At 42.3% G+C, this 19,173-nt stretch overlaps 1 protein-coding gene across 5 annotated transcripts in view; it reads right to left on the bottom strand.

Moving 5' to 3' along the window:
* The window catches only part of LOC134533032 (receptor-type guanylate cyclase Gyc76C-like), a 319,162-nt gene that overhangs the window by 62,023 nt on the left and 237,966 nt on the right, over positions 1 to 19,173 (bottom strand). For all 5 annotated transcript variants that reach the window (XM_063370183.1, XM_063370184.1, XM_063370182.1 and 2 more), the window contains 2 exons: positions 9,717 to 9,930; positions 6,076 to 6,273 (listed from right to left, as the gene is read on the bottom strand). In XM_063370183.1, coding sequence (XP_063226253.1) covers positions 6,076 to 6,273; positions 9,717 to 9,896 — 378 coding nt within the window. In that variant the 5' untranslated portion in view covers positions 9,897 to 9,930. The remainder of the gene's footprint in view (positions 1 to 6,075; positions 6,274 to 9,716; positions 9,931 to 19,173) is intronic.

Here is a 19,173-nt window from a genome sequence, read left to right as displayed (position 1 = left end):
GCCGCGGGCCTCGGCACCCCGCCACGTCATCGGACGCGCGTGAGAGACGCGCCGCTAGGTGTCTCGCAGCTGCGGCGCGATACACACGCGCTGGCTTCGCGCAACAGTTATAATTGTCGACGTCACTGCGTAACACCGGGTCTCACGCGCAGTACGTTTGCGCATCTTCCAACGAAGAATTCACCTAAAATGAAATGAAGAGCTCCTCGCAGTATTATACACCTGAATCTTAGTACAAATCACGTCGTATTTCGATTTCCGGGTTCTGTTTTTTTTTTTTTTTTTTTTTTGTTAAACACACTCGTAAAATAAATTATAGTGTTTCCGCAAGAGTCTTCGCAAGTTTTATAATTGTTTTGCCAGTATAATAAGATTATTTTCGTGAATTCACGTTCAAAGTCGATAAAAGTACCTAGTACTCGTAGATTTACGAAGATAACGGTAAATTTTCCGAAGATCCTCGAATAAAGTGTAACCAACGTTCTTCGTACTTTCAAGAAGAAAAGTTTTTTAAAAGTGTACGAACAACTTTTTAAATAACTGCAAAATTTGTTTAAAGTTACACGAGACAGGTGCACGCGAAGCAGTTTTTTTTTGGTTCTCCCTTTAGAAAACACGTTTAAGATGGAAAGTTTATTAAAATCAGTCGAGAATATTCCACTTCCACGTAAAAGGCAAGCAAGAGAAATACGACGCCAACGAGCCAATTAGTAACTCGAGAAGGCGCGCGCGCCGGCGAGAGAACACGCTTGCAACGCAGCAACAAACACGGAGTGAAGGAAAGTACCGCCAGTGTTGCTTGTCTGCGTGGCTAGCAGCGAAAAGTGATCGCAAGAAGCCAGCCCGATGTGAAGTTACGGAACAAGAGACTGCGCTCGCCAAGAAAGGTGGAAGCGAATATGTGCGCACATGTTTTCATTTGTGCGTCAAGGGAGTTTCACGAGAAGAGTTTGGAAAACTGTGTGACAAGTACGGCCGAGAACACAATGCAACACAAATATTATCTAGAAATGGAGTACTTGGAAAAATAATACCAAAAGTAGTCCAGTTCTATATTTACATGTTAAAATATTTTGCAAAAGCGAGAAAAAAAAATTAAATCTAGTTAAAAAAATTGGAGTTTGAAGCAACTTAAATCATTTGAAAAATTCAAATGTAATTCATTTTTAAATGTTTATACACATTCATATTTACTGAGCACGTACAAACGATGGCCAACTCTCGCTAGAAGCATGACTCATCACCAAAAATTATTTTAATATATATATTTTTAAATAGCTGATGGTTTTCTAAAGCGCTGAGGCGTATGCTCGACTTTTCATTCGTACACGAATCGTTATCCTGTCCATACGAAAAGCACTTCAGGGTATGCTTGAACACTTCTGCGGTCTCGTACAAGAAGTTATTTGCTGGCTTGATTTGTGTGGCAGCTACTCGCCGAGATACAACACTCTTACACAAACAAACATGTGTAAATGACCAGTGTACTCGGTAGAAAATGGCGGATCATATAAATTGTTAAAAATATGTGATTCTTAAAACAGTATGAAAAAAACTACAAGTGCTTTTGCTATTTGAGAAAAAAAATCTTAACAGTTAAGAAACAGTTCTATTGAGATTATTCCAACTTATACTACTAATTTTTTTTAGAAATATTATTACGGATGCGAAATAAACTAGTCACAAAAAATTAAAGTTAAATTTTGTAGTATTATTTATAATTTAGACTATTTAATATTACTGATTAAGTATCATATTAACATACATGTTCAATATTGCACAACCTTTATTAAATAATAAAAGGAAAACTAAAAAGAAATGCTACACTGTTTAGTAAAGATTATTAATCTTTTTTGTAATAAATTATAAACTAAAACAATAACATTAATTAAATTTTTGATGTCAATAATTACGTTTTAGTGATTCAAGTCAAATTTTGTTTATACTAAGTTTTATTTCAAGAATTTAGCCACATTAAAGTGTTAAATGGGGTGTCAACTTGCATCTCCGTGTTACGCGGTGCATTGACAAGACATCTCGGTGTTATTTCAGGTTTTAATGCAATTCACCATGCGATCTTGTCCCTAGCATCTTTGAATATATATACAGTATATATATTCAAAGCTAGCATAATGACCTGGCATATGGCGAGGGGGAATACTATACACGCCCTTCAGTGCAACACGAGAGTTGAAGGATAAAATGTGGATTGATGAAGGAAGGGTGAGAGGGTGGAGGGAGAGGAGGGGGAGAGGGTTGTTAAAGAGGGGAGTGAGGAGTGGGGAGGGAGAGAACAGGTGTTGAAGTACGGGAAAAGGAGAAGGAAAGAGAGAGAGAGGGTGAAAGAGAGCGGGGGGAAAGAAAGGTAGAGAGCGAGAGATAAAAGAGTGATAAAAAGACAAGAGAGTCCTAACTCGCGAACTGACACCTGCTCGCCCGCCCGGGGCGGCCAGGTGTCGGGGTGGCGCGTCCATTCAGCCCCAGCGACCGCCACGCACGGAACTATTTCTTCTCTGCGCTAGGCACGTTTTCCTCCAGTCGCAGTCGGGACGTGTACAAACCACGGGGCCATTTTCGAGTCGGAATGACGACCGCGCAGCTGTGATATAAATGTCGGGGAGCTCGATTGCGAAATGTTCCGTATTGACTCGAATGCTCCACGGTCACCTCGGGAGAAAGAGAGAGAGAAAGAGAGAGAGAAAGAGAGAGAGAGAGAAAGAGAGAAGTGGGGAAAAAAAAAAAGAACAGGGGGGTCACAAAACCTGTTCCCGGCTCAATGGAGATTATCGCCTTTACTAGTCCCTCGTAGTCTCGTCAAACTGCTCTCTTCCACCATTCTCCGTATCTCTCTCTCTCTCTCTCTCTCTCTCTCTATCTCTCTCTCTCTCTCTCTCTCTCCAAGTCACGACCGCGACCCGAAAGAGGACGCCGCCGCCTCGTTGTCTGCGATGGCCAGGCACTTCTTTCCTTATTTTTTATTTCATTTTATTTTAATTGCTCCCGGCCGTGATGTATAAACGCGCTCTGGAAATAGTCCCGCCGGCCTCCAAACCACACGGAGCGAGGGGCTCTCCATCGGTCCAATGGCGGAGAGATATATTGTAACTACCAGCTACTTCTCGGTCCCGCCGCGGCTATTTTTGAAACTGCAAGGGGAGGGGGGGAGACAGAACGAAGGTTGCGACACACGACCGCGCCAATGAAGTTAAAAATGTTGGGGGGGGGGGGGGAACTCGCTCACCTTCGCCCTCGCCACGCTACAGTGGAATTGTCTCTCTCTCTCTCTCTCTCTCTCTCTCTCTCTCTTTAAAGCGCTGCTAAAAGATTCATCCCACCGTAGGCGTTACCGCGCGTCTGATTATAAGGCGACCGACAGCAAAAGCAGACTACTACCAGGAAAACCCACACGGAGAAGTTCGAAACTTCTCCACGACTCATAATCTTTCCCTACTTCCCGAAACTGGCCCAAGCTTGGCTTTACAGAACACATTCTTCAACGTCAAGTCGAAAATGGCAACAACAAAAAGCCTTCTAAAAAAACCTATCTTGGCACAAAAGAACTGTAAACAATAACAAAGGTTGGACTTAATTAAAATGAATGGTACTGTTTGATGGTCAGCGATAGAGAACAAGCCTTAGACCATTTAATTTAAAGTTCCTGACCCAACATTCAGATATTGTCTCAAACTCGTGGAACATGTAACACAACTACACAAGCCTAAATTACCATTCATCAAGTGCTCTGAAATGTCTTCCCTGATGTTAGATAAGATGCCCTGAAGAAGAGGAGCTGGGCTTAGTAGGATATTCTGATGGCTGCAAGTCACGGCCAAGTAAAAATGAAGTGATAAAGAGAGAACATAAAATATTTTGTATGTGACACAACATAGAGAAGAACTGAAAGTCTGCGAGAGACGGCAAATTATAAACCAACCACAAGAAAAGCCTGTATATGTGCACAGTCCTCACTGGTCAAAATAAAAAAAAATTTTCTCATTGGATTTATTTTCATGAGAAGTTATTTAGGAACTTAGAAATGGGCTAGAGTTTGAAAAAAATATTCATCGAAGAAAGTTTTATTGAAATAAATATCTAGTATACGCATTTCTGTTTAATATCGATAAAATGTCAAGAGTACAAAATGTAACTAAAAATTATCTTAAACAATGCAGCTTTTTCAAACTAAGTTCTTAAACAGATGTTTTTTTTATTGGACCAACATCATATGTAATTAAGAGCTGGGGTTTTCAACCTTTAAATATAGATCAATTACAAAAAAAAATTAACGAGCTAATATTTAATTTGTTTTGCCACTTTAGTATCAACAACAATACGTAACATAATTTTATACTATTTTGATTTTTTTAATTGTGATATAATATTAAGTGCAAGCAACAGGAGTGAGTAAAGTCTGATTTTTTTTTGCAAGAATGTTACTTGTTTGGTTTCTACTGATTCAGCAGCGAGATGTGGCTTCGTGTTGGTGCCAAGTCTTGGCGCGCGGGCTACGGGTTGGTCACCGAAGATCCAAAGGATAGAAAATAAACATTCTCTCATCTCACAACATTTCAAGCTACTCACAGTTTTCAAATTATGTAATTTAGGTTAAGTTTTTTTAAAATATATATTTTTTCTGAGAAAATATTTAAATATGATTAAATACAAAGGTAGGCTTTTGAAAATTGGTTCAGCGAAAAATATATATTCTTTAAATGATTCGTGCAATGAGGAAATATAATTTAATACAATGTCTTGGACGTACGCCATTTCAGTTTTGCACTGTCTGTGCCTGATGACGGGAAAAAGTTTCCAGTTCCCGAAACATCGCAACTGTTTTGTAATAGGAAACCCACTATGCTCGTCATTGTGATGTCCATAATATCTGTATCTTCGTCATTGTGTTCGTGTATTTGCTGCGTTGTCAAGGTTTTGATGTGTACCTGCATTTACTTTTATTGTTGAAACGGTCTCCTCGTTATTAGACCACTGTGTTCGCCTGTGTTGTTCCAAGGAATTCTTGTGGGTCTGATATTTAAGTTTTAATATGTTTGTGTGCTGTCGTCGTGGTGTTGTCCATAATACATGTTTAGGTTCATAGTTGGGTTTATCTATTTGACATCAGCTGATTTAGGCTTGTTTTATGTAGGTTTATGTTTTATTTTTTTTATTTCTTATTTTACTATTATGAACGTTACCCATGAAAACCCGTGCAAAACTGAAAAAGCGTTATGTCCAAGAAATTGTTGTAAATGAAAAAGATTTAGTTTGAATTACACATTAAGCAAATAAGTCTAAGTGGTTCTGATCCTAGAAATGAATGCATTAGGTTGTTCTCTGAAGATCGTGGGTTGATCAGGCAGGATGATGGTTTGTTATCCCCCCCCCCCAAGTCATTACTACGTGTAGCCAACCATTTACATGTTAAGAGGCCCGCCTAAACGGGAACACATACAGTGTGCAGAGATTCAGATAACACCACGTGATTTGAAGACCGCTCAATATATCAGAGTGGTGTCTACTTACGAAAATCATTTAAGAATGCACTGAGGACGGATGGGTAGTACTGTTTCCGTATTTAGTTTTTAAACTGTATTTTGTAGGAGAATGAAAATGGCCGAAATGCGTGTTTTCATAGTAATGTTTAGGAATGAAACGTCCGGTAAAGATTCTCGAAAGCACCCAAAGGTATTGAAATACACCTTTATCTTAATTTCTCCGCCATCTATGTTATGGTTACTGCTCAAAAATTAATAGTTTACTCCATGCATGACGAGAAAACTGCGCGCCAGTTCAGAGCCTTGCGCTTGGAGGAGATACCACGCTAGAAGCACCAGCAAAGAAGCGCACTTAACCCGCCTCAATAACAAATGCACCATGACCAGCATTAGTTGTGTTTGACAGATTCGTTGACCTTGACATGTATGTGACCAAATTTACCATCCACGCCTTACACAGTACTCGAACCCAGCACACTTAACTTCGAAGATCCGACACTACGGAGATCGGCCACCATTGACAATGAGCCAACAACTTCACGTGGCAGGTCGTGGTAGAGTGTGTAAGGTGATGACTCACGTAGCTGATCATGGGCACGTTCTGCGACTGGCTGACGATGGCCTCCACGTTGCAGGTGCCCTCCGGCCCGAAGAACACAGACACGCCGTCGCACAGCATCTCGACCACCTTGCCCGTCGACACCACCTGGTCGCCGTGTGTGTCCGCCCACTCCAGCTGCAGCTGCACCCACGGCAGCGTGTCGTTGCTGCGGTTGATCTGAAACCCCGGCCCATCTGGTCTCAGTCCGGCCCAGCTCAGTCCAGCCCAACTCGGTCCAGCCCAACTCGGTCCAGCCCAACTCGGTCCAGCCCAGCTCGGTCCAGACCAGCTCGGTCCAGACCAGCTCGGTCCAGACCAGCTCGGTCCAGACCAGCTCGGTCCAGACCAGCTCGGTCCAGCCCAGCTCGGTCCAGCCCAACTCGGTCCAGCCCAGCTCTGTCCAGCCCAGCTCTGTCCAGCCCAGCTCTGTCCAGCCCAGCCCAGTCCAGCCCAGCTCAGTCCAGCCCAGCTCAGTCCAGCCCAGCTCAGTCCAGCCCAGCTCAGTCCAGCCCAGCTCAGTCCAGCCCAGCTCAGTCCAGCCCAGCTCAGTCCAGCCCAGCTCAGTCCAGCCCAGCTCAGTCCAGCCCAGCTCAGTCCAGCCCAACTCAGTCCAGACCAACTCAGTCCAGACCAACTCAGTCCAGACCAACTCAGTCCAGACCAACTCAGTCCAGACCAACTCAGTCCAGACCAACTCAGTCCAGCCCAACTCAGTCCAGCCCAACTCAGTCCAGCCCAACTCAGTCCAGCCCAACTCAGTCCAGCCCAACTCAGTCCAGCCCAACTCAGTCCAGCCCAACTCAGTCCAGCCCAGCTCAGTCCAGCCCAGCTCAGTCCAGCCCAGCTCAGTCCAGCCCAGCTCAGTCCAGCCCAGCTCAGTCCAGCCCAGCTCAGTCCAGCCCAGCTCAGTCCAGCCCAGTCCAGCCCAACTCAGTCCAGCCCAACTCAGTCCAGCCCAACTCAGACCAGACCAACTCAGTCCAGCCCAACTCAGTCCAGACCAACTCAGTCCAGCCCAACTCAGTCCAGCCCAACTCAGTCCAGCCCAACTCAGTCCAGCCCAACTCAGTCCAGCCCAACTCAGTCCAGCCCAACTCAGTCCAGCCCAACTCAGTCCAGCCCAACTCAGTCCAGCCCAACTCAGTCCAGCCCAACTCAGTCCAGACCAACTCAGTCCAGCCCAGCTCAGTCCAGCCCAGCTCAGTCCAGCCCAGCTCAGTCCAGCCCAACTCAGTCCAGCCCAACTCAGTCCAGCCCAACTCAGTCCAGCCCAACTCAGTCCAGCCCAACTCAGTCCAGCCCAACTCAGATCAGACCAACTCAGTCCAGCCCAACTCAGTCCAGCCCAACTCAGTCCAGACCAACTCAGTCCAGACCAACTCAGTCCAGCCCAACATAGTCCAGACCAACATAGTCCAGACCAACTCAGTCCAGACCAACTCAGTACAGACCAACTGAGTCCAGACCAACTCAGTCCAGACCAACTCAGTCCAGACCAACTCAGTCCAGACCAACTCAGTCCAGCCCAACTCAGTCCAGCCCAACTCAGTCCAGCCCAACTCAGTCCAGCCCAACTCAGTCCAGCCCAACTCAGTCCAGACCAACTCAGTCCAGCCCAACTCAGTCCAGACCAACTCAGTCCAGCCCAACTCAGTCCAGCCCAACTATGTCCAGCCCAACTCAGTCCAGCCCAACTCACACCAGCCCAACTCAGTCCAGCCCAACTCAGTCCAGCCCAACTCAGTCCAGCCCAACTCAGTCCAGACCAACTCACACCAGCCCAACTCAGTCCAGCCCAACTCAGTCCAGCCCAACTCAGTCCAGCCCAACTCAGTCCAGACCAACTCAGTCCAGACCAACTCAGTCCAGACCAACTCAGTCCAGACCAACTCAGTCCAGACCAACTCAGTCCAGACCAACTCAGTCCAGACCAACTTAGTCCAGACTAACTCAGTCCAGACCAACTCAGTCCAGACCAACTCAGTCCAGACCAACTCAGTCCAGACCAACTCAGCCCAGACAAAATCAGTCAAGCCCAGACAAAATCAGTCAAGCCCAGACAAAATCAGTCAAGCCCAGACAAAATCAGTCAAGCCCAGCCCAACTCAGTCAAGCCCAGCCCAACTCAGTCAAGCCCAGCCCAGCCCAACTAAGTCCAGGACAGGACAGGCCAGGCCAGGCCAGGCCAGGCCAGACCAGACCAGTCCAGTCCAGTCCAGTCCAGTCCAGTCCAGTCCAGTCCAGTCCAGCCCAACTCATCCAGAGCAGCCCAACTCAAGTCCAGAGCAGCCAACCTCAGTCCCCATAAGTAAATGCCAAGCTATTCCTCGAGCGAATTCGCTACACACAGTTGCTGGTTGTATTGCTAGTCTCCCACCCACCTGGAATTTTTAAAGTTGTAAAAGTGAGTTGTATAGGAGCCCTTTTTTTAAACCCCCACCCCCTTTTTTACTTCCAATGCTGCTCCGGCTCTTAGTTTCCACCATCATTAATCTCCTAATCTGGATGTCAGCCGAGATATTAAAACATAATTCATTAATTCAATACAAACTATGTATGTTTATTCAACATGACTTTGATCTCATTAGCAAGTCCTGCAAATTAATTTGTCAACTTCGTTGCGGTAATTTTCACAGAATTATATTGATCATGTCCTCGCGAAGCCTTGCAAATATTTTTTTTCCCAACTGAACACAATTCCAGTTTTAGCAAACATATCGATAAGTATGAATATGAAATGGGCATTCCAAGTATCATTAATTTTAAGTTTATTTCAGATTCTTTGTGTGTACTGTTTAAGTATTATTTTACGGTAATTATTTTGCTTCGTATGATTAATATCCCCAATAAAATAAAGACCAAGGCATTACTAAGTCTTCATTGTACCAAGAAGTAGTACGGTTGGTTATCGAGAAATGTAAAGTTTGTCCTCAAAGAGGCCTCATAGAATCTAGAGTTATTCAGGGTTTCGGTAAAACCTAATTTTTATTGATTTATAAATGATATACTAAAAATGAAAAGTTTTAAGTCTAAGGCTACTTACGAACGTTTAATCCAAAACTGTATACTACATTATTTCATGCTTTTCCGTTCATGGCACAAGAATTTCCCTATGAGTTTATAAAAAAACACATCAAATAAGGACTTTTTTAGTAGAATAAGAGGGAGTCACGGAACCGAAAGACACCTTCTAGGTTTCAACAAGTTTAAGCCATAATTTTGTATTTTTTGAATTTTCTAAATACACGAGCAAATAAGGTCATATTTATTAATTTATTTGAAATGCCGAAGATGATCGCTAGTCGGATGGATGAAACCGCAGGGGCGCAACAAATAAATTTCCAAAGGGGCGGGGGGGGGGGGGGGGGGCAATATACCTTTTTATAAAGAATCATCGATCCCCCCTATTGAAGCGGGGGGGTCCGCGGGGTCATCCCCCGGGAAAATTTGTATTTCAAGGTGGAAAATGGTGCTATTTAAGCAGTTTTATTATCTAAAAATTGATTACACAGCCATTTTTTTGCCCCCGTTTGCCCCCACTTCAAGGTTTTCAGAGGGGGGGGGGGCAAAATACCCTTTCCCCCCTGTTGTTGCGCCCCTGGATGGAAGTAAAGGCTCACCTCGTCGAGCGCCAGCGTGATGGCCCCGGCGACGGCGAGTCCCTGGCGGTCGATGACCTGGCCCTTGCCCGTCATGAGGTAGCCGACGGTGATGTTGGTGGGGACCGCCACGACCGCCAGTCGCAGCAGCACGGCCAGCACGCTGCACAGACCCAGCAGTCGGGGCGGCCCGGCGAGCATGGCGGGGTCACGGGGCCCGCCACTCCGCTCCCACCTGCGGGCAAGCGCGCGCCGCGCCGTCAGTACACCCGCACAACTGCCCGCGGAGCAACACACGGCGCGCCGTCAGCACACTACAGCACCAATAGGAATAAAAAGAAATATTGATAACATTCCATTCCACCCATCTCTTTCACTAAAAGATTTAGTAGGATTTATTTGCATAATTTGAATATTAACATATTTAACATTAACAGAACCCTACATTTTAGGCGATCCGGATAACTTCACACCTGTAAACCCATTAGTAACACCAACACATACCCAACCTGAATGATACTTCCTATTTGCATATGCAATTCTACGATCAATTCAAAATAAATTAGGGGGTGTAATTGCACTAATAATAACAATTTTGATACTTAAAATGCAATGTTTGATCAGTGTTAGTGTGAATGTCCAGAATTATTTTTAAATTATCCCCCCTCCGCCTCAAATTATACTGCAAATGTTTGTGTTTATTTATTTATTTCAGTTCCGCCAGATATTAAAATTTCCACCAAGCGCCAAAACATTAGGCACTATTACTATCTTCTTTTGTTTTCCAGAAATAAAAGGTTTCATCGGCATCGTCTGTAAAAATTTGTATGTACCTGAAACATTCAGGCTTGTTGCTTGGACACGTTTTGTTCCTCGCAGCGTTACCATGGAGATATTTATGCAAAGTGATTAAATAACTCTCCCGAGAGTTCGGATTTTCCTGCTTTCTCGACAAGTTTGGAGCTCTCGGCAAGCCTCTGGTTGAGCGGTATAAGGTATAGTATGATTATATATATACATATACACATATATTGTGGGGCACCAGCCTCACCGCTAGGATAGTATCAATGTACACTATAAAATGGTATTTACAAAAAATTAATACGTATTCTCTAATTTGACGAATAAAAATTTTCATAATCAAACGGAACAAAAAAAATGTCGTATAAATACTTTTTAAACCACTATGGCGTCTTTCAAATTCTATCCATTCTATTCAAGTCCTAATTAATAAATGTAATGCCTTTAACAAGGTATTTTTTCTGCGTTTACATGTCATCGCAACGTCCAACTGATACATCATCAAAAAAATTAACTTTTTTTTGAAGTTGTACTTCTTTAGGCGCGTTATGAAAACCCGAAGAGATTGATTTTTACGATGTGCGCACACTATGCCTCGAAATTTTCACAGGATAAAAAAAGACTACATACAAAATAAAATGCTACACAATAAAAATCGGCTACACAATAAAAAAGGCTACATACGAAAAAAAAGGCTACATACAAATAAAAATTATATATATATGTGTGTGTGCTTTAAGTCATGTAGTTTGGTGATTTGATATTATATACTGGTCCATATAATTAAAAACATTGATTTATTGTGAATATTAGTGACAGAAATTGTGTTTATAATCTATATAAAATATACGGTCAGGTGCATTTATATAAGCGAGGTTGTGTTCCCATAAATATAACGATGTCAGGTTGCTTGTAAGCTTCCATTGTCACTAGCAGGGAGTGTCTGGAAGGTTGGCCGTTTTCATGGGAGTGTTTTCGAGGTTATGTTCCCGTATGTACAATTTATTTGCATTATAAATCATTAAATTATTTAATAAATAGAGGGAAAGTAGGGGAGGCTGCCGGAGCACGAGAACAGATCTTCGTAGTGAAGACTTCTTCAGGTTGATTTATTAACGAGACCATTTTTATCGTTGTTAAATGGCACTACAGGATTCCCTTACTTCTCTCATAGTTGGACATCACTGAGTCACGGTCTTGGAGGGGCGTGTCCCAAATAACTATGATCCAATCGTGAACACGGTGCGAGAGTGTGAAGGTTTGCATTCTAACTTGCGACTAAATTAATGTGCTAAATGTCCTCATCTCTAATCATGGATTTCGAACAACGTAGTTAGCATCAAGTTCTGTTTTCGAATTAAAATACCAGAAAAATTTGTCGTGCTAAAAGGAAAACGTTTTGACACTATTCCCGACATTGAGAGAACCACCACGGAGCAGCTGAAGGCTCTTCCGAAAGAAGCCTTCCAGAAATGGTTCCAATCAACACTGGAATAGGTGCGAATCGCTACCAAAGGAAGAGTATTTTGGAGGAGCTTAGTTCACGTTTGATCTTAGCTTGTATTTTTTGGTCGTAATATAATTACTCCCCCGTATTTTTTTTTATCACGCCTCGTACTATTATCACATTTATACTGGTTTTTAAATAGTGGCAATAATGTTACGTACGTGCATAAATAATTTCCTGGTTAATGCCTTAAGCAAATTTTAAAACAATAATTCAAACTAATAAAAAAATATACACATACCTGTTTTACTGTTGTTCGTTTACACTGCAGTCAATTAATGGTACATTTTCGTACCATATGAGACTTGAAAATGGCACTAGTACCATTACTGGATGTCCACGAAACCGAACAAACAAATTTACCCGAATTTTTCCCTGACTTCTCCAAGTCTTTCATAATGTTCACCATCCAATACATGTAATATTCCTATGTAAAACAACCAATATCAATTATTGCTCCAATATCAATAGTTCCGACTTTCAATTTACTGATTCTTCAACTTCGGGACAAAACGTTTTACACGGTAACAAAAAAATTCTGGAAACTTCAGCACAAAAGTGAGGCGCCACCACAGACGTCAACATGTCTTAGGAAAAAAAATATATAACTCTGGCACACCAGCAATGAAACAAACTTAAAAGAGTGACCCTCCAATTACAATAAGCCATGAACAAGTTAATGGATCAACGATACAAAATTAGATATCAGCATTCGTATAAACATTTCCCTTTAAATTCCCTGGCCTAATATTTTCCAGTAACTATTTATTTTTGTGAAACTCAAAAAAAAAATCCCCGGGAATTATCTGTTTTTTTTTGTTTGCCCCTTGATGCCTGGACATCCTGCATTACAATGGCGCATCTAACGACCCTGGGGCGAGCTGTCGGCGGCAGCAGCGACCCACGAACAGGCGTGATCGCGCTGACGGCTGGCTGACAGCGAGAGGGTCACCGAAGGGGCGGGTGTCCCGGAGACAACGTGTGGCCCCACCAGGTCTATAATTAGCGCCCCGGCCGCGGGTGCCTCCATAAGGAAACGTCGAGTCGCGCTGGAATGCGCGCCGAACATTGCTTGCAAACACTTCCTCAAACTGCTGTGCATACGTCAACCCCGCCGCCGCAGCAGTCATGAGCCTTAACATTCATCTTGTCTGGATCAATACGAACAGTTCCAACGCACTGCAACGTTTTGAAAATAAAATCAGGTAAAATCCAGGACTCCGAGATGGAGTGTAAAAAAACATTTTTGTTTTGTTTTTGTTTTTAAAGAGAGACTTCTATACAGCCGGTAGGGTTAAGTAGCCACTATGGAAAAGCGTAACGAAAAACGATAAGTGCAACGCTCAGGCGGGAGAAAGAGAAGGGAAGTTAATTGGATGCACTTAAGGGGCCCGCCTACTCGGACGAACGTACGCTGTGCAGAGTTTCAGAAAAAATATATATACCCACGCGATTTTAAAACTGCTCAAGATATCCGAGTGATAACTGCAACACGAAAAGAATTCAATTATACTCTGAGGGTGGACAGGTAGTTTCTGTTGCCGGTTTTTTTTTTTTTTTTTTTCGTTTTTAGACAGTATTTTTAGGATAATGAAAAGGACTATCTCGAGTGCTTTCAGAATATTTTTTAGATATGAAACGCCCGGTAAAGATTCTTGAGCACCCAAGAACCTTGCAGTTACCTTTACCATCATTTATCCGCCATCTAAGGTTATGATTATCGCTCAAATTTCATAGTTGACCTATGCACGACGAGAAAACTGCGCTATTGGAGGCGATACCGCGCTAGCAGCACCAGCACCATTCCGTCTCACGAACACAACTACACCCGAATAGAACTACACCCCTGACTAGGCGGGTACCTTAGAGACAACGCTGCGTTTCGTAGTGACATGGAACCATTTCCGTGAACAGCTCATGTCCTTGACGAACTGCGATACCTGTTTACTGCGCGACGTGTTTCACGCTGCATGACGTGACTAAAATCATTAGAGAAGCTTCCCAGGGTTTCCTCGTGTGGCAACGTTAATAAAGCCTCATGTTGGCTTTATCTACGGCCAAAACTGGCAGCAAGCTAACAAGCCGTGTTTCCCACACGAACTAATTAAGTTCGGAGACTAATATCGCGCACAATATCGCATCCTGGGAAACCGAGAGCGATAAGAAAAGCCGCGCTATCAAAACAAGAACAGGTATTCTCTGGTTTGCCGTCAAAATTGGCAATATTGTTGCCAAAGTGTCCTGTAACCATACAGCTGTTCTAACATGCCTAATTTACACAGGATACTTTTTTACTCGAGAACTAGTTTCTACGTATCAGTTGCTGACGTAGAGAGGGATAAGGGGTGGATGTATCTTCCCTGAAGTTATGGGGGAAAATAATGCGAGATCTCGGTGAAGGCAGCATGTCATAGTGGATGATGCAATGTGAGATGTTACAAAACCTGGAATCAAAAACCACAAAGACAGTAATGCATGCTGAGAACGATAACGTAACTGTTTTAACCCCCTGCTGTCGACGTACGTTTTTTGAATACAAAAATTATTATTATTTTATAACATTTTCAAAACTCCGCCCTTTATAAATTTTGAGAATAATTCTTGGGAATGAAACAATCGGTAGAGATTCTTGAAAACACTCATGGAACTTGCATTACACCTTTATCTTCATTTCTCGGCCATATAATGTTATGGTTACCGCTGAAATCTCATTGTCGCCCCATGCACGACGCCGAGATAGTTAAAAGCCTTGCGCTCGGCGATAACGCGCTTGAAGCACCAGTGGGCGTCACACGAACACAACTACACCCCTGAATAGGCAGGGGCCCTAAATGGTATTCCTAATCAGACGATGACAGATCCCTGACGACATTTACGCGCGACACGTACGCAGCGCTATCTATTGCGATTCCAATACTACGGAATATTCACTCCCTGCAGACGCTCGGGCGAACACAAGGGGGGGGGGGGGGAACTGTGGTGGTGGTGATGATGGGGGGGGGGGAAAGGTGGTGGTGGTGGTGGGGGGAACATGGAGATAAGAAGTAAGGGAGTTGGTGTGTACAATCTTTGCCATGTTAATACTTGAAGTCAAAATCAAAATGAGAAAGGACCCTCACCCCCCTTTCCCATCCGCCAAACCAAACAATTTTTGGTTATAATCAAGATTAAATGCTAATTCCTCTCAGATGTGTTGGTATTATGTTTGTGTAGCAGTATTCACTTCATGACGGTATTCTTTACGATTCTTCCTAGTATGTACTTTTTTCAAGCTATTAAACAAATTTATAGCATATTAGCCTCTGCACAGCCACGATTTGCTTTGCTCTCTAATTGCCAACCCAGTTGATTTCAACTTCAGAACAACACACCCACTCCAAGAATGGAAAAGGGGGTGGAGGGGGGATGGAGTGTATAAGCCTCCTCCCCCAATCCTAAAACATTGCGCATTGCCAGTAACAAATGGGAAGATTCCGAAAGGAAACTTTCCGTGCAGACGGGAACAGGAGCGAAGCCGTGAGCGTCGAAGGCAGAGGAGTCAACCACCTGCGAGTGCGGTGGTTGAGTCAGCGGGCGGGATGTAAATAAACCGATAAATTAACCCCCGCGAGACGAATAATTCAAGAGTGTGTGTGGTTTTTAATTGGGAGGGCAGAAAAAAACCTCCACATCCGCTCCCTCCTCCACCCCCTCACCCACCCGCGCGACACGGGAGCCATCCAGACCTCGGCTCGCCGTCGGTCGGGGCGAAAATACCACTTTCCCGCGCCGCGCGTGCGTCAGCCCCGGCGAACACGTGCCACCGCCCGCCTCCACCCCCCCCCCACCCCCCCCCGGGGGGCACGCCGTCGAGACTCTTCCTTCTGGTGGCGTTCCTGAACACGTCACAGCTGCCCTGTGCACGACGAGAAGACTAGAAGCACCGGCGAGCGTCGCACTTTAAACATCCCGCCTCACTAACACAGATACATTCCAGACGAAGCAAGTCCGTTAAGGTTTGGTTTCACACCTCATGTTGGTATTTCGATTTCCTTAATATTACTATAACGTGTAAGAGCTTTTCATGTAAATTATATCACAAATACCCTTTCGTTTTAAGTTTCGTCTCTTTTTTTTTTTCTCTCTCGGGACTCGTAGGACCCTCCACGCGAAAGAGACAGAGAGCGACAGAGAGAGACAGAGAGACAGAGAGAGACAGAGAGAGATAGAGACGCCAGAATCCTCGGGAAAGTAAGAGGTCCACTAATCGGGGTCCCATGTAGGTACTGGTAACGGGAGCGGAAGGGACGGGCGGTACCTGGATCGTAGCGGGGGTTTTCCCCAGAGATGAGCACGGCCAGTGCGTCGCTCCCAACAACACTTTCTGGACCGTGAGCCACCTTTAATCTTAAGGGCTCCGCCTACCTGGTCACACAGACGGTGCGCAGAGCTTCAGGAAAAACAACGCGATTTCAAAACTACTCAAGATATCCGAGTGGGGAATGTTTACGAAAAGCATTTAAGAGTTCGCTGAGGCCCGAAAAGTACTTTTAATTTTGTATCATGTTTTTAAGAGGCCGTGTCAGTAAATGTTTATTTCCAATATTCTGCTCTAGAAGTTCTCTCTTTTAACAGTGAGATTTAGTGGCTTTTTCAACCGAAGGAACTGTAGCCGCTGCGCGTGATAAAGCTACTATACCCTTATCACAGGATTAGTGGGAAGGTTGACAGCTCGAGTTTACTCGACGAAAAATGTATCTGGTTCCTCGACAATCTGAGAGGATGACAATCTGACCGGCGGCTCACTAGGAAATTGCGGATGCAGGGATTCAGAATCAAGAAACCTCACTTATACAACTATGGTATGAGTCGAATCTAAAAATTTTAATACTTTAAACGTATCGGAATACAATTAATCTTCAAACATGTGGTAATTATTCTTTATCTGGATGTAATAGTCCGTGATAAATAATGTTAGTTGACATTAAAAAGTATACGAAATTCATCATGTAACGTTTTAAAAGGATAATAACATAAATGCATATGCTTAGATATTGCATATGCATCACACACAATCTAAATACAATCTCACTTAAGTCAGACTACCTAATTTTTTACAATGCACCATCATACAGTTTAACAGAGGTAGGTGAACCTCTTATCGACGTTGTTTCAAAGAATTTAAATTTACAAATATTATACTATTTATCTTAATACGATATGTAGCCTACCTTTATGAATACGAACTTACAAAAAAATTATTGAATTTATCACATTACACAAGACTAAAACACTAACAAAACTTAATTTTATACATTGCTGTAGCATATTAGAAGACGAAATAACTCACAAGACTAACATTAAGAGGGCTGCATTACAAATTTACTTTACAGAGAAGAAAATATCCTTTCAAGATATTTCATTACCTCATTCATTACATAATACTGCCGTTGATGTGATCGTAGATATAAAGTATTTAAAAAATATATTCCATTATGTTCATGTAAATATTTTGAAAACGTTATTGCTTAAAGATGCTCATTATTTAAATAATAACGAATCTTTTACTTTTATGTACTGAACAAACAAAATACTTATAAGTTAATAAGAATAAGCTTAGTTGAGTAACATCTTCAATTTGTATTGAATTCAATGTACATATCGAAAATCATGTACAATGAATGCAACAGATTGAATTCAATAAATATTTGATCTTGTGAAACGGCCATAATATTGATGTAGATTAGGGACCGGAAAAATTCGCGGTTTCGACGGCCTTCAGGATAGACTGCACATTCCCCTGTACACTCGGGCAAATAACGGCAGTTCATTTGCTGCTGACTTGTTAGTCGTCTCAGCTTGTTTGTCTGTGATTCGATCCTTCTTTGGTTGGTGTTTTATAATTGGTTGAGATTCGTCCAGATGAACAGTAAGCCAATAGCAAAATCATCTAAAAGGTATATGTATTTGACTTCTAGCCTATCGCCGAATGAATCCGCGAATTTTTCCGGTCTCTATTAATTTAGATGCTCACATGCATCGTGAGTCCGTATAAAGCCTATTACAATTCTATAAGTATACATTAAAATGCTTTTAAAATATACATGTGTAATATAATTAAAACTTGTTTAAGTAAGATCATCACAAAAAAAATGAAAATCCTTCAACAGTAAGTGATGTTTTATAAGATTTTAACAAAACACACTTACAATAAGAGAATACTAATCATACCACATAATTCAACACAAAATATACATTCCAGTAGGCGCTACGTAAAAACAACTTCTATTTTTATGCTGATAACTCTGCATTGTATTATATATATCATTATTTCTAACTTTTAATATTCTCTACACATTAACTGAAATTACTTATTTACAGAGTCTTGGCTAATGTTGGTCTGTACCACATACAGTTCGTACGATATCTCTACGCAAAACACATACAGTTCATTATTAGTAATATCAATTATATTTCATGAACATAATGAAATTAGTATAGGCCCTAGGTTGTTCACTGTTAATTGAGTACTTCTGAAGTATTTTCATTGTGAGTTAACATACATACCAAATGCCATTCTTCCAGTAAAGTTACAAAGAAGACAACAAGATAATATAAATATGTATGTAGTACCATATTTTAAACCCCTATTAAATGAATAATAACTCAATCTCTATTCTGGACTATTAAGTAATAATTTTTATTAATGTTATTTATAACTTAAATAAAATGACAACTAACAAATTAGTAAAAAATATAATTACGTGCGATATAGTGTGACATTTGTACTTGGACGGCAAACGAATATAATAAAATGTCTATGACAATGTTAACTTTACTCATTATTATGGAAAGAAACAAAATGGGCAGATAAGCATATTCTACGCTGACATTTAAAAATGCTCAATTTAAAATGAACATTCCAAGAAAATTTATTTTATATCACCACAAAAAATCAAACTGCGGCATCATTTTCCCGATGACAAACAAAAAAGTTGTATGGTCGCGAATAATACATTCGTATGGCGTCACATCAGCGGAATATTCCCTTGGCATAAATGTGTGAATTCTGTGGCACTAATGGAGAAGTAAACCTTCGCTCGAACACAAAAACAAATGAACGAACAGCTTTTTTTTTTTTTGATAAGATGTGTAATCGGAGACCCCTGGGGTGGTTGAAGAGTGTCAGGT

This window comes from Bacillus rossius, chromosome 6 (assembly GCF_032445375.1).
Source record: "Bacillus rossius redtenbacheri isolate Brsri chromosome 6, Brsri_v3, whole genome shotgun sequence".
NCBI classification, from domain to species: domain Eukaryota; kingdom Metazoa; phylum Arthropoda; class Insecta; order Phasmatodea; family Bacillidae; genus Bacillus; species Bacillus rossius.
Note: the sequence above shows the minus strand (reverse complement) of the source record. Positions and strands in the feature narration are given on the sequence as shown.